Raw genomic sequence first — 16,119 nt, 5'->3', positions numbered from 1 at the left:
TGGTAGAGCATTCGGTTACGGTGCGCAAGGTCGTGGGTTCAAACCTCGGCCGGGTCATACGAAAGATTTCGTACTCAGTTCGAAAATGGTACTTGATACCTCTCAACTTGATTCACAGCAATTAAGAGAAGGATCAAGGGTAAGGGGAGCAATCCATGGAGAAAGAGTGGCGCCCTCTCCTACATTCGGGTAGATAGCTATCGAAAGAGGATTCTTCGGGCCGCCTCTGACTGCGGTTGCAGTAGACTTACTTACATCTATCAAGAATTGTAATAGATACGCTATACGTTTTTTATAAGAACATCCAAATTTTTAGCCCTCGTATGTTCTTAACTTTTTGGCTTTTAAACCTAAAAAATGTTCTTAACATGTTCTTATTTTCAGCATTTTTGAAAACCCTTCATTATGGGAGGGCTCATATCATCATAGATATATTCTCTGGCGTCTATCAGTGTAACGTAAATAAAGCCGAGTTTTAGCTTGATTACTCTTTAATGTGTCTTTCTCCTTCTTACTATCAGTTCATGGAGGACTATCACAATGGTCTAGCTGGTCAGCTTGTAGTACTACATGTGGGGGTGGTCAACGCCAACAAAATAGAACATGTGACCACCCACCGCCCACGAATGGTGGAAACCCATGTGTCGAAAGGACAATCAAAACAGAGGAATGTAACATCAATAGATGTCCAGGTGAGTTTGTCATAATCCTCTCTCATTGATATTAGATGCATAACAAATTATTGAATTTAGATATAGTAGGGGGCCCTTCGGGCACCTTGGGGGGGGAAGAGCCCCCTCCCCCAAAAAAACAAATACATATTTTTGAAATTTGTATTCAATTGACTTGAAATGTAGCAAATGTGCATTAAGTATGAATTGGCATCTTTGATGAAAATTTCGGCATCTTTGGTGAAAACTTTGGCATTATTGATGTATCATTGCCGCCTGATGACGTTATCATTCTTTAAAAGACCGAAAATAAGACCCATCTCTAACTCTTTTTCACTTTAATTTTTCTTGCTCAAATTTTGTGTAGCAGCTCCACATGACATGTATTTTTGGAGGGCAAGGCCAATTTTTTACAACCTACTGTTAACATGTATTTTACAGACCGGCTTAAAATTGCACTTTTTGCCTAAACAGCCTCAGGATACTGTACCTAGTGATTGGAAAATGCTGTTGACAAGTGTTAGGTATTGGTAATACAAGCTTGTAGCCAAAGTCTCAGAAAATTAGACGAGGGGTTATGCTGAAAGTGAGCATTTTCGAGTAAAATACGGACTAGTCTGTAAAATATCAAACAATCATAACCATTATTCGATTGTCCAAATCCAAATAAGAAAGACTATGTATGTTTGTAATAGTTTATTTCAAGTTGACGAACAGGTAGCAACAAAGGCTAATAAAAGTCAACGCTACTTTACAATTTGAAAGGTGATTACAAAAAGCCGACACCGATATATTGAACAACTTTTGATGACTGGTCAATAATTTACCCATCAACCATTATCTTTTAGTTCATGGTGGATGGACCAATTGGAGCGGTGAGGAACCATGCAACAAACCATGTGGAACTGGATCCATTATTCGAAGAAGGTATTTGCCAGTTCACATTCGCAAAGCTTTATGGGTAATCAGGGCCACTGCGCGTTAATGACGAATTACTATTGGTCCAAAGTTTTAAAAGATTTTGAAAATTTTTGCGTCTAGCCAACTGGAAGTCGTTACTAGAGCTCAACTGGTCATGATTACCCATGATTCATTTCGACTGTGAAATGGCCAATGCGCATGCGTTGTCAGGACCAGATTTTTTTATTAGACTAAAAAATGGGATTTAGGTTTTGTAGAGGATTTTTTGTTGAGTAAAATTCTTATCAAAATGAATTTTGCGTTTCTCGTGGCTGCATTACAAGTCATGAAGAGTATAGAACCCTCCCAGCTGGCACACAACGTTGTTTCGACGTCAATTTAATGTTCGCAACGTCCATTTAACATTAGATGAACGTTTAAACAACGTTGTGTGTCAGCTGGGTTAAATTTATAGTATAGTCTGTGAAGGCGTTCAAGAAGCCATGACAAAGGACATTAAAGTTGATTTGAATCTTATTTGATGTGAATAACATTCATTTAGTTTTTGGCACAAGAAAGATTGAATAGAAGCGTAAATTAAATAGATTGAAACGATTTAGACAAAATTCGATGAAAAAATTCATATTTTGATTCTTTCAACAATTGATGTTCTAGCTTTGTCTGCAAAGGACAACTGTCATGGCGGCTCGAAGGACTCTGATTTCGAAAAAATGTTTATCATTCTTGTTTATCGAAAATGCTTATAGTGACACACAATTTTCAATTGGAGATATCTTTCCAAGACTGTCCCCAGAAGAGCTGAAATTAACATAAATAAGACTTGAGTGTCTTGGCTTCACTGTGGTATAAAAACCCTTTGGAGGCACGTGGTGGCAGGGTGGTTTTTTTTAGGTTGAAGTTTGAAAATTTTCGGTGTCAACATTCAATTTCTTATACACAACACGTTTTTGCATCTTTCTCGCAGCTTCAAACAACATAATGACTTATAATTATCAATTAAGTGGAAGAATCTGACTCTCACAGGAAAGTTTTAATTTTCTTTTGGGAATTGGATGAGTGATTTTCGATAAGAAATGCAATAAAAATACTTCGAAAAATATTTAATGAGGGAAGGAGAGTGAACAATAATATCATTACTGCGGACATAGTTAGTACACAAGAAATCGGCAAAAATCTGTTACTTGTATATCCAGTGTATAAAATAAATCCTTGGTCAGGCAGTTGAAAATTTAAAATTTGAGTATTTCTCTAGAGATACTAAAACATAAATGAGCAAGAAATCATTTCAGTATCTAACGCCTGTGACCAGTTAAATATTCAATGTCCGCTAATTGGAGAGGGAAAAATCAGCAGTTCCACAGAGAAAGGAAAAATAAGGGTTTTATTGCCATTTCGTGTAAAAAGATTGTCCGCTAATTGATTGCCGGTCTTTTGGTAACTTTTTTATGAGGATTTATTTAGGAAACGATGGGTAAAAATGAAATTTTCTACTAATCAAATCAGACGTGTCCGCCATCTAGAATTTCCGCTAATGGGAGATTTTACTGCAGTAGTAAACCAAGGATGTCGTTATACAGTTAACTTTCGTTAATTTGTGCTTGGAGGGGGACGTGTAAATTCAAATTTTAGAGAGAGTTTTAAGAGGGTTCTCTCCTCCCCTGACGGGAGCTGAAATTCAGTTCGAATTATAGAATGACTTGTTGAATCATAGACGATCCTATCGTCTACACAAGATCACTAAAAAAGAGAATAGTTTAGGAGGCGGGAAAAAATTGTGAACGAGTGGTAAGCCCAGGGCGGAGTAAGCAGTGGCGGAGGTGTTGATAGTGTTTGTTCCAAACTCTACCGCCACTTTTTTCCCGTAAACCGCCCTGACTCCCTGGCTCTACTGCGCATATATTTTTCCAGCGTTTGTTTACCATTCCTCTAACGGACAATAGCATCGTCTACTTGAATCATAGATCAAGTTCGAATAAACGAGAGTCTACTATACGTAATAAAATTATGGGTCCTAACATATTAAATTTCCCTTTTTAACAGATATTGTACATTACCAAGACCTTTATATGGCGGGGATGTTTGTATTGGCAGTGACACCCTGGAAACTCCTTGCAACACACACGACTGCCAACGTAAGTCTGATCATGATTTTGTTTTATTATAATATTTCTATTCAGTTTTTTTATCCCATATCACAGCACCGATTGAGCTACCCCTCCCCCACCCAGTGAGAAAATTGCATAATTTTAGTCAAAAATCAAATTTAAAGCTTGATTAATGAAAGGTCAATACAAATGTTGTCCCCACTAGTGTTTTTCGTCTTTAATTTAAAAAATCTCCTGGTATGCCGGTAATAGACAAATTTCTTAGTATAATTCTCCGCTGGGTTTTCCGGGTTTTCGCGGTCATGCGCCGGTTTTTGATAGTTTTTTTTTAATGAATATAATTCGAAGCTAGGAACTGATCGCGGCATAGTGCGGGAACCCGCCGGTAAGCAAAAAAAACCCTGCGGTGGGTTCCCAGAGATGGCGGGAACCTATGAATAACTTCACTAATCTAACAGTTGAGCGGTATAAAGAACATTACCGCTGGCAATACCGGGAAGGAGATGATCGAAGAGATGAAGAGAGAAAATCTCCAAGACCATAGCCAACACGTAACTTGTCAAATACGGCTTGAAACTTTTCTAACCAATGACAAGTTTATTTGATCTTAAGAACGTTTGCATGTTCAAATTCCTTTTTTTTTTCAGCCATCGATTTTCAAGTAAAATGTGAGTTCGACATGCAATTCAACCCTAATATGGAGGACATCGAGCATCATTCTTCCATCGAATTCCAAGATGACATTTATGAACACGTGAGTGCATTTCTTCCTGTATTCAAACCTCAAGACCGGTGCAAACATCTTGAGCAAAATGTTGGATGTCCACTGATTTGGTATAGACGATGTTATCGTTACAGGGATACTGAACGCGGAAGAATGTTTGCTAAGAATTTTGGTAGAGTTTTGACGAATTATACCCTGTTTAAAGGTTTTATCTTTACATAAGTGTTTCCGTTTTATATCAGACACATATTTCATATCAGGACAGTGTCTTGCTATTGTTATATTATGCTGATACAACCAAAAAAATGCTATTCTTTTCCTCTTTTTGATCAATCTTGCTCCACATCCGTGTCAATCCAATGTTATAAAGCTTGTAAAAAAAATTAAAATTGATAAGTAAGCAAACGATATTATTCAAAAATAAAACCTTTAATCTTGACTATATAGTATAGTTAAATTTTTCATTGAATAGTGAACATTAAAATATAATGTATATATTTGTAATGTTTACAACAGGCTACAGAATTGATGAACACTCAATGGAACGGTACAGTGGCAAAGGTTAAAATACATTCTTTAGAGTAAGTCACTTTTTTGTAATTTTCTTCATTGTTACAGCCCCTTCTCACAGACCCGGTAGGATTTTTTCAGCCAGTGGGGATAGGAATGACCGACTGAAATTCGATGGGGATTGATATTCCAACGTTTTTTTTTATGGCTGGTGTGGGGATTTCAATTCTTTTGTTTTCAAGTTAGAATATTCAGTGGGGATGGGAAAATGGCATAACATTTTGCCGCGAGGATTGGTTTATTCGTCTATTTTCAGCGGGGGCAAAAATTGGAGGATGGGGAACAATATTTTGGCCAATCTTTCCAGTGGGAAGGGGTCCCAGTGGGTCTGTGAGAAGGGGTCCCAGTGGGTCTGTGATAAGGGGTCCCAGTGGGTCTGTGAGAAGGGGGTGTATTATTTTATTCTATTTTTTCGAAATCTTTCAACGTTTTTGCCGAAGCTCGCGTCTTTTTTCAAAATGGTTATAATGATATAACAGCGGAAATTTTCGGACCTCAAAGTTTTTATCTAAATCCTTCGTATTAATGGGCCTGTAGAGTGGCTATCTTCCCAAGACTTTGGGATATCGTATTACTTCGAATAAGCGCCCCAGGCGGCATTTTTTAGGAGGGGCGTTTATTTGAGGGGGTGTTTTAAAAAAGGAGGTATATTGAATAATTTAGAACGGAGGTCACTTTAATAGTGTAAATTATAACCTTATTTTTCCTTTTCATTATTGATTTAGTACAGATTTGACAATTTAGGGATGTAGAAACGGGTCAAAATCAGTTTGAATACTAAAAGAATATAATTATTATCATATATCTAGTTCTTTAATATTATACTTCTTTACAGCTAATTGTTTCAAATAAAAACCCCTCCTAGAGGGGAGGCGTTCATTCAAAGAGAGGGGGCGCTATTTGAGGGGGGATTTTCGAAGTAATACGGTAGATGAAAACTGTGGCCATCTGATTTCGGTTCTTCTGTTTAGCCCTGGTTAAAAAATATATAGTAATACAGTAGACAATATCACTATAAAAAACCCGGTGTTAAGCCCGGGGTGGAGTAAACAGTGGCGGAGGTGTTTACAGTGTTTGTTCCCAAACTCTACCGCCAATTTTTCCCGTAAACCGCCTCTGCGTGTATATATTTTCACGTGTTTACCGAGCCTCTACTCTTATATTTCTTTGAACGGACGATATCAGTGTCTAGTCATACAGTTGACTATTTCATATCGCAAGAGAAATCTTATTTGTTCGGATTACAGAGAGATTCGAATTATGGAAAGTGGTTTGGCTCTTAACTAGCCTAGTTAACTAAGCCCGTATTCACAAGGCTAGGACACACGGCTAATGGCAATATAGCATTTTCGGTGCTTTAAAGAATTTTTATATTAACGGATTTTAAGTTTGCCTTGGAATACAAGTTATTCAGTCACAACTTACCATCAGATTTATCCTGGTGACTGACTTAAACTAGCTTAGATTTCTAGGCTAGCTCTTAACGGGAACTTGGAAAGGTTCTTCTGTATTATTAATATGAAATAAAACACGGATATTTTCTCTACTTCCAGGAAAGGCAGTATTATTGCCAACTTTACCATCACTTTCAACAGTTTGGAGTCTTTCCAACTACTTTACCTACAAGATAGCATTGAAGAGGATAACGTCATCGGAAAAATTCCAATTGTGGTTGGATCCAATTTCTCTTATTCTACGGTTCAAGGTGAGAGGAATACACCCTTTTAACGCCCTTTTAACGCCACAAGTAGGGATTGGCCTAGTTTGCCAGGAATGAATGGCGTCGAAATTCTGTGTCTTAAAATTGAAAAATCAATGCTACAACTTTTGACGTCAAAACTGAGAAAAAAAGTGGTAAACTCTAGCTAAGTCATTAAAGGTTGGTGAGTGTATTAACAGGGTTCTGTGAAAATTTCATAGACCTCAAAAACTGTTCAAATTAGTTCCAACTCATATGTATAGTGATGAAAAACTTAAAAAATTTCACGAGGCCTCGTTAAGGCCTGGGTGAATGAATCTAATATTTTATCTAACGTTTTAAATCCGTAATGCTAGATGAGCGTTGTTAAACGATTAGGGATCTTATAGCTTTAGGAGTTTCAAGACCCTTGGTATCCCCTAGCAACGAGAAAGTAGTCAAAAGATTATCTATGAAAAAAATTACCCCAAATTTTCATCGGGGTTACACTTTAAATGACCCTGAAGATTTTCTTTATCCTCACTAACCAGAGAACAGGCCCAAAGAAAGCGGGGAGACTGGGGAGACTTCGGCCTCCCCACTTTTGAGCAAATGAGATTTTTTTCTTCGATTCCTAGCAAATTTCCTAGCAAATATCATTTTGTGCCTTCAGCCACTTTTACGGTTGTCCCACCGGTCCTTAAGAAGTTGTCTTTTGGTCACTGAGACAGAGGTGTAATCAAGTGTTTCAAAAAGTATCATTTCGACTATTTTTTCATTCATTCATTTATTTATTCATTCATTCATTTTTAAGTCCCTACATCCTCACCCACGAATATTCAAGTCAATTCAACATCATCAACCCTGATCATAGACTGGGACCCAGTCTCCCTAAACGATCAAAATGGAGTGATCAGAAATTATTTAGTCTTTATCCGTCAAAAACTCCGACTTTCCGACCCGTATGACGTGTTTGCAACACCGACAACCAGTATTTTGATTGGCGGCTTGAAACCATTAACCGATTATGTATTTCGGGTTTTGGCGTATACCGATTTGGGAAACGGATTGGCAACCGATTTAGAAGTAGCAAGAACGGCAGAAGATGGTAAGAAATGAATGGATAACTTTTTGTTATGATTTTAGAGCTTTCTGGATCAAAACAGCATATTGGAGAGCTAAAATAATCTTATTTTGAAAGAAAACGCCAGTGATGCATTAATAGTAGAAGTGCTAAAAACCAAAATGACTTGATAAGTGTATTCTCTTAATTGCCGCAATTAAAAACTCTTTTTGTTACGGCAAACTATAGCCCACTAACACTATACTAATAATCTCCTAACTTCTGTTATCACAACTTTTGATGTATGACCGTTTATCATCAAAATGACATGTATGATTTTCGAATCAGTCCACACTATGAAACCAAGAATTTATTATAGACACCGGATAAACAACGAGCTATATTTTCATTGATTTCTCATGTTCTAGCCTTGTCCGCAGTAATGACATTATTGTCCACTCTCCTTCCTTCATTAAACAATTTTTCGTAACATTTTAATCATTTTTTCATCTTAACACAGTCATTTCAATTCCCAAATCAAAATTAAGAGGCTAACGCATCAAAATAATTGCTAATTATGTGTCGTTATGACGTTTCAAGTCGCAAGAAAGATACGAAAAATATCCTATGTATAAAAACTCGAATGTTGACACCAGAAATTTTCAAACTTTAACCTCAATAAAACCACCGATCCACCACGAGCCTCCAAAATATTTTCAAATCACGGTGAAGCCAAGACACTCAAGTCTAATATATGTCAATTATAGCTCTTCTCAGAAAGATATTAGAAAGATATCGCCAACTTAAAATTCTGTGTCATTTTAGGCCTTTTGTTATATTTTTCTTGTATGATGATGTTTTTGTCACACCAGATTTAATACATGTATTTTAGCATTTATTTCCAAACTTTTGGCGAGTAAAAGTACAAAAAGATAAAGATAGAGAGGACTTTTTAGAAATTAGATTATTAATCATTTTTCAAAATCAGAGAACTTCGAGCCGCCATGACAGTTGTCCTTTGCAGACATAGCTAGATCCTCGATTGTTTTCTTAAACAAAAGAAAGACAATGCTTCGCTCTCCACCGTTTTATACGTTGTTTATCCAGTGTCTATATTAAATTCATGATGAAACTAGTCTCATCTTGATGATATTAACACCCCTGTGTCACAGACCCGCTGAGACCCTAGTTCCACTGAAAAATTAAGCAAAAATTTCGTCCCCGGTGGGAAATCGACTTTGATTTCATCCACACTCGAATAATTCTATGTTTAAAAATTACACTCCAAAACCACTGGGTTTTTTAGCCTTGGAACAATCCCCATTAGGATTTCAATAGGAATTTTTATCCCCACTGAGGAAAAAAGTTCCACCGGGGCTGTGAGACAGGGGTGTATTATTAAATAGAGGCGTTAAAATGAGGAGCTAAAAAGCAAAATGACCTGAAATGACTTGGGGTTGATAAGTGCATTCTCTTACATTTCTCATTTTAGTTCCTTACCTCGAGCCAAGAAGTATAAAAGCAGAAACTATGTCTACGACATCCATCTTTGTTTATTGGGTCAACATTGATACCTCAGATAATATATATCCAATTGGGTACAACATCCATTACAACGAATACACAGCTAATGTTTCATTCCCTTTGACCTACATTGAGTTGGTTGACCTGATACCCTCTACTAAATACAATATCACTGTTTGTGCCTTCACCACTGTGGGTGCAGGACCATGTGATTCTACAGTGGCTTACACTCTTCCTGCCGGTAAATGTTTTTAGAAAATTATTTTTGCCGTGCTAAATTTTGTCTGTACACAGACCCAGTATCTACTGCTAATTTCAAAATTCATTGCCGTAGAGGGTCTGTTGTCATTGTCTTTTCTCATTTGAGACTTTTCGAACCGACCGCTGCGATAAAGTATTGGTCAAAGAGGGGAGACTATTGCTATTTATAAATCATACTTCTTCCCAGATGTCTCCGTACGGGAATTTTTTTTTATCAAACAGACAATGTACACAAAGTGTACTACGAGGCGATAAACGTTACATTACAACCTACATTCAACCCGTACCAGAGTGTATCTCACGTTTATATCGCTTCGTAGTACACTCTGTGCGCATTGTTTGTTTGATAAAATAATTCCCGTACGGACACCTCTGCGATGAAGTATGATTTATAAATAGCAACACTTCTCTCGTCGTTTCCTCTCTCTCACTCGCACTCCGTCGCAGTGGTTGTTTTGAAAAATCTCAAATCAGAAAAGGCAATGACAACAGACCCTCTACGGCAATTAAGGGCTCTGACCATAGTGAATTTACAAAGCATAGATTTCTGACTGATGTAGCCAACAAAACTATGACATGTCATACATTCGTTATACATTTTCTGTTAGGCTAACTATTCCTGAATCTAAAAATTTAAAAATGACAATGAAAAAATCTGATGAAGAAGAAAATGAAGATTTTTGCCAAGGAGCGTATATTTCAACTTTCAACCTTATTTTCGGCGAAGAAAAAACACTTTGAAAATGAATTTGGTTGCCGAAGCACATCTTTAGCCAAATTCTTTATCAAATCAGCAAAAGCCTAAAAGCAAAGCCTGTTTTTAAGCCCTGAAATAGAACAACTTAGTAAAATGCATGAAATTGATTAACTTTGACGGATTTCGGGTTCTACTCTTAGGTTCCAAATAAACGGGGGGGTTCGATTAAACGGGGGGCTGAAAGATTTTCGAAATTCTAATAAACGGGGGGGACCTAATTGCCGGGGGGTTGGAAATTTTACTTCTAAAAACCAAAAAATAAGGTAATTATAGGCTAAAATCAGGTTTTTTGGAGCAAAATAAGGGGATTTCATTTTACCAACTGAAAATATTCTTAAAAATTGATAAACGGGGGGTCCTAACAAGCGGAGGGATCGTTTATTTAGAACTTTGTAAAAAATTAATTTTATCTAAGGTTGTTGCAACACATTAATCTTTTCCTTTTTTATATAAAAGGTCCACAAAATTCACCACAAAATCTGACGGTAACCGACATCACTCATAACTCAATCACAATCAACTGGTTACCAATGTTGTCCATAGATGAGGACATAAAGGAATATGGTATTCATTATCAGATCATAGAAAAAGATGGCATTGTATTGACCAATACACCTGTCCAAGAAATTGTCGTACCCTCATCAGTGCAAGAATACCATTTCATGAATATGCTTTCTAATGTATTATATCAATTTTCAGTTTTTGCTATAAATGAAGATGGCATAGGGGTTAAAACCAAAACTGAAGCACGTAAGACCTTTTGACTTTTTAAGTTTGCTTTGTTTTTTTAGCACAAATGCTACTTGTAGCTGATAAAAGATTGATATCTAGTCTTTGCTTTTCTGTAACGTGACTCTTACAACTTTGTCGAAGTCTCCAAAAGCATTCCCAGTGTGATACAAATACATGTTTTTTTATAAGCATAGTCAGGCTCGTATATGCTTAAGGCATAGTCAGGCTCGTATATGCTTAGTATATGTAATCACATGATAACGAGTGCAATTCGAATATAATTGCACGAGTGATTTTTTTGTTATTAATTTTCCGAGTCCGAAAGGACGAGGAAAATTCGAAACAAAAAATCACGAGTGCAATTTTCGAATTGTACGAGTTATTATGTGATTACGAGCTAATCGCACAATGGCTTTCACTACTTTTTCCCAGTTAGGAAAGTAAATTACAGAAATTACACTGAAAGTTTTATATTTTTCTCTTCTCTTCATGTCTTTCTTCTATTGTTGTTTATTGATTTTCTTTCTCACAAAATAAATTTCGAATGCAATTAAAACGTTCGATGCAAAAAAAATGTAAGAAAAAACATTAAAATCAATTTTGTAAACATTGGCGCTGCATTGGAGAGTGTGATTAACGATTAATTGCTCTCTACAGGATGCAATTAATGATTAATTGCTCTCTTTGAGGGCGTGCCAAATAAGAAAAAATAACCCATCGTGCGATTAAGTTCTCAAAGCATCCAGGAATAGCTTATGAATCATGCTTATAATTCAAACCCGAGCCAAGTTTTAGTGAAATTTTAGGTAGCTGTGGAATGTCTTTTGTTTACTTCACCTCTACCAAACCTTTTTAAACTGATAAAAAATGACAACTTGAAAAATATTTCAGGCTGAATTCAGGAATTCAGGAATTCTACAAATCTGAGCCTTCACATCCTTATAAGCGTTATGCTTATAAAAAAACATGTATCCTATCTAAGGGTTTTAGCGCCAGATTTCTATTCCTTGTTCTTATTATGTGTTAATGTGTTTATACAATTGCATCCTCATAGCTCGAACCTATAATTCGAATGTCTCCTCAACTTGAACAAGATCTGGTTCCAGATTGGTTCCAGATTGGTTCCAGATTGGTTCCAGATTGGTTCCAGATTGGGAACAATGCCTTGTAAAACCAAACTCCATAACTCATAACTCATAAATGAATTTCCATAATTCGAAAAATTTGTGTTCCCTGTGCAGGTTCGAGTTATGGAGACTGTATAAAAAGTATAAAAAAAACCTTTCGATAATCAATTAATAAAGGAATTTCTTCGTCCTTTCACTACAGGAACCTGCAAATGTCCTGCAACATTATACGGCAACTATTTCATCTCTAACCCATACGTGAGGGCAGACCCGGGTAATAATGACAACATCAATGGTATACTACCGGAAGTAATTGATCTGGTAGTCAAGGAAGCATGTGGTATGTGTCCACGCAAAGGTGGTCAGCGTCTAGACACAGTCTTAGATTTAGTACAAAACGGAAAGCGTACTTTTGCTCGAAAATCAAGTCGAGCCAGAGTCTTTGACGATATTGATGACTTCACACAGTTCTCTTTTCCCTTAAATTCGAATCCCGCTTCTGCGGATACTGACAGTAACTTTGTTCCGGTTGTCAAGTATCCCGGTGCAGTTTTAATTGTACGGCAACCGGACACTTCCGAACTAGTCAAACAGATGATACTGAACATTCTTGGAATATGGCCAATCTTCCTGATCAATGCATTGTTCATTATACTGTCTGGTGGAATTGTATGGGCTTTGGTGAGTTCAATTTTCCGATCTACCTTTTGCGGTTAATTTTGTGCAGCAATGGACGACTTTCTTTCCATGTTTATACACGTTTTTTTTAAGAAACTAGTTCTACCAAGCAGGCTCAATGTTTCTTAAGAAATCGGCCTTTTGAGCTTTAAATGTTTCTTACATGTTTCTAAACTTTTTGACATAATCAGCCTCATGGAAGGCTGGATTGGAAGGTTCTTAAAAGAAACCGAATTAAAAAATGTTATTTTCTCATTCTCAGCCTCAGCATGTTTCTTAGATGTTTCTTAGTTTTTAGGCATTCTGAGCCTCATGTTTCTTAAAAGTGTGTTTCTTAAAAAAAAAACGTGTATGTTATATGTTACTTCACGCTTCTTTGACATTTCGTTTTGCCTGAGATCATTTTGCCTGGGTACATGCCGTACAAATTATTTTTGTTGGATCCACTGACCTTTATATACCCTGGACCAAGCTTTTCAATCCAGCCAAGCAAAATCTTTGATCGGAGATTTTTGAAAAGTGGTACCATAATGGCGGCACTACTCGATAGCGGTGTAAATGCATCGAGAGCGCTAGGTCTACTTTTTCCTCAAATTCTTTTGATGATGTAGCGGCGCTAGACGTTAATTTTTAACATTGCAATGGCTTCTTCTCGGGTACCAATTCCAAAAAAACCTCGATCAAACATGGCGGATATGTCTTGGTCCAGAGATATATAAAGGTCAGTGGTTGGATCCCTAGTAATAGCAGTAATATCTTCTCACGAAATATAGCTAAATGATTCGCGAAAGTAAAATCCAAAAATCGCAAAAGTTTCTTCCGCAAACACAAATCTGTTTTGTCTTTGACGCTATTATTATTATTTGCTTTTTCACTCAGGAAAATTATATTGGTACCGAACAATTTCAAACGAAACCAAGGGCTGGTGTTGCTGAAGGAATTTATTGGGCTTATGTCACTCAAACTACTGTTGGGTGAGATACTAGTTAAATCATTGGGCTATTCCAGAAAAAATCTGTGCCCCCTATTTTGAGGAGGTCTTTTTTGGGAAAGGAAGCCCCCTGGATTTGTTTTTTCAATTTTTTAAGACTCGCTTTGGTTTTTTTTTAAATCATTTTTTGGACCAGCCACCCTGGATTTTATCATAATGTCACTACACGACTTAACCCGGCCTGGTTCTACGCATTGATTTTAAAGCCCTGAAGGTGCTAGAGAATGATGAATAGAATAGAATCTAACCCTTTTTTTCGTGTTCGCATATTTCTCAAAGTCTTGCGATGAATTTTACCCTCAATCTTACGTTTGTGTGAAAACACGCTTTGAAATCGATGGCTCTACTTCAGCATCCAGTTACTTAGCGCAAGGTTGTGGGTTTGATCCCCAGCTGGGTTATACCAAAGATTACCAAAAAAGTACTTGATGCCTCTCTGCTTGATGCTCAGCAACCATAGCGTATAAGAAAGCCGCGGCTGGAATGATAACATCTGAATTTCTGTTGTTCTATCTCTGTCGTATTTGATGACTATTTGTTGATCAAGAAATCAGTAATGTAGCATCTTTAATGGTAAATTTCATTGGTTTGTCATTAATACTCACTTCTCAGTGCGTTTTAGACATTAATGATATGCCCTTGATAATACACTTGCATTATAAAATCATTGTAAAAAAAAGATCAACAATAAGAAATTTAAACAAGCACAAAATGACTGGGCTGAATAAACTCAAAAATTAATAAAGTGCCTCGAATGCCTACACAATATTTCAGTGAAATTATTTTAGAAATCAATGAAAAAGTACATCAAGATAATACTGTGAAAATTCCAAGCCAGCACCTTCAAAATTTATCATTCAAACTGACAGGAAAGTTGTCATCTTGAATATAGTTCTTATAATTTCCATTTTGGCGAAAAACTATTTGTTTCCCCAAAATACCCCTAAAATATGTCCAAAATTAGTTTAAGTGTTCTATTGGGTACAGATTCACAAAAAAACCTTTTGTGAACGAAAACAAGAGCCGCAAAGATGCGGATAAATATTTCCTTTACAAATGTTAAAATAATAATTAATCTCCTCAAAAGATTTCAAAGTGCTTTAAATCTCAGATAACATCAAGCAACACAAGTCCCTAAGAATTTCAAAATTCCATTTATGTTATTGCCAGTATTTACAGGATTATTCATAAGATGACTGTAGGTTCAAAGCTACGGATCACGGAATATATCCAAGCTGAACCCGACTGAGAACAACAATGCAGTAATCAAATTGGCTGGAACTTTAAATTTCGTTAGGTGGACTTTAAATGGATTTTAGTATTATACTACTAGCGGTCACCCGGCGTTGCACCGCCAAGTAGAGTGTTGTTGAACACATCAAAAGACCTGATTATATAATTATTATTTTAAGCGCTGATTTTCAGAAATAATACATCAAATATTCAAAATGAAAGAATGACAAAAAGGAGAATATTTCACAGTAAAAAGAAAACCAAAGAAAATTTTATATATTTTCAAAATGGGATGAAATATTTTGCATTATATACTTTCATATATAAAATATTGTAAAAAATGTAAAAATTTAAAGTAACTTTTGGAGTTTTTTGTACGTGCTAAAAAGTAAAAATTTTTCAAAATAGGGAAACAATTTCATATATTTTCCGACAGAATGCAAAAAAAAAAAATCTCATTTTTATACACTGGGAAACATTTCATAATCTGAAAGAATGTCGATAGGAAAAAATTCCCCTAACAGAAGCCATTTTATGATTTAATCCAAAAGCATGCTGCAAGAGCAAAAAATGTCACATACTTGGAAACAATCAAAATTTTCAATGTCAGAAAATAAAATAAATTGTCATGCCAGGAAATCACTTGAGTTTTCTTCATTTTTTAAATGCATGTGGAAGAAAATCTCCAAATTTATCACAAAAGTTTCCACGTTTTAAATGTACATACTGTCAACTGCTTTAACTTGGGACAATTGGTCGAAACATGGGACTGTTTGATACCGTGAGATTGGGTAACTTGCATCAGTGGAGGCTAACATGCATAGCCCTCAAATGAAAGACCTGGCTGGTCATTAAAATACAAAGTTAAATCAAAACAAAAATGGAAGAGTAGAGCTGTGAGCGGAGCTGCGTAGTTGTATTTTAATGACCAGCTAGGTCATTCATTTGAGGGCTATGCATGTTAGCCTCCACTGATGCAAGTTACCCAATCTCACGGTATATGGTCTGTATTTTCACTAACTTGTTAAATCTCTTTGACAACAAATTTGTTTTGATAACTCCACCAAGTTTATCAATCATACTT

General features: G+C 36.3%; 1 protein-coding gene across 1 annotated transcript in view; it reads left to right on the top strand.

Moving 5' to 3' along the window:
- LOC136821072 (uncharacterized) overlaps positions 1-16,119 on the top strand; it is a 32,375-nt gene that overhangs the window by 7,810 nt on the left and 8,446 nt on the right. The window contains exons 7-17 of the mRNA XM_067077305.1: positions 522-692; positions 1,520-1,598; positions 3,633-3,724; positions 4,345-4,451; positions 4,938-5,002; positions 6,545-6,696; positions 7,484-7,777; positions 9,225-9,497; positions 10,731-11,024; positions 12,336-12,814; positions 13,691-13,785. Coding sequence (XP_066933406.1) covers positions 522-692; positions 1,520-1,598; positions 3,633-3,724; positions 4,345-4,451; positions 4,938-5,002; positions 6,545-6,696; positions 7,484-7,777; positions 9,225-9,497; positions 10,731-11,024; positions 12,336-12,814; positions 13,691-13,785 — 2,101 coding nt within the window. The remainder of the gene's footprint in view (positions 1-521; positions 693-1,519; positions 1,599-3,632; positions 3,725-4,344; positions 4,452-4,937; positions 5,003-6,544; positions 6,697-7,483; positions 7,778-9,224; positions 9,498-10,730; positions 11,025-12,335; positions 12,815-13,690; positions 13,786-16,119) is intronic.

The sequence above is a fragment of the Clytia hemisphaerica genome, unplaced genomic scaffold (genome assembly GCF_902728285.1).
Source record: "Clytia hemisphaerica strain Z4C2 unplaced genomic scaffold, Clytia hemisphaerica genome assembly, whole genome shotgun sequence".
Taxonomy (NCBI): domain Eukaryota; kingdom Metazoa; phylum Cnidaria; class Hydrozoa; order Leptothecata; family Clytiidae; genus Clytia; species Clytia hemisphaerica.
The sequence above is the reverse complement of the archived record's forward strand: the minus strand, read 5'-3'. Positions and strand labels throughout refer to the sequence as shown.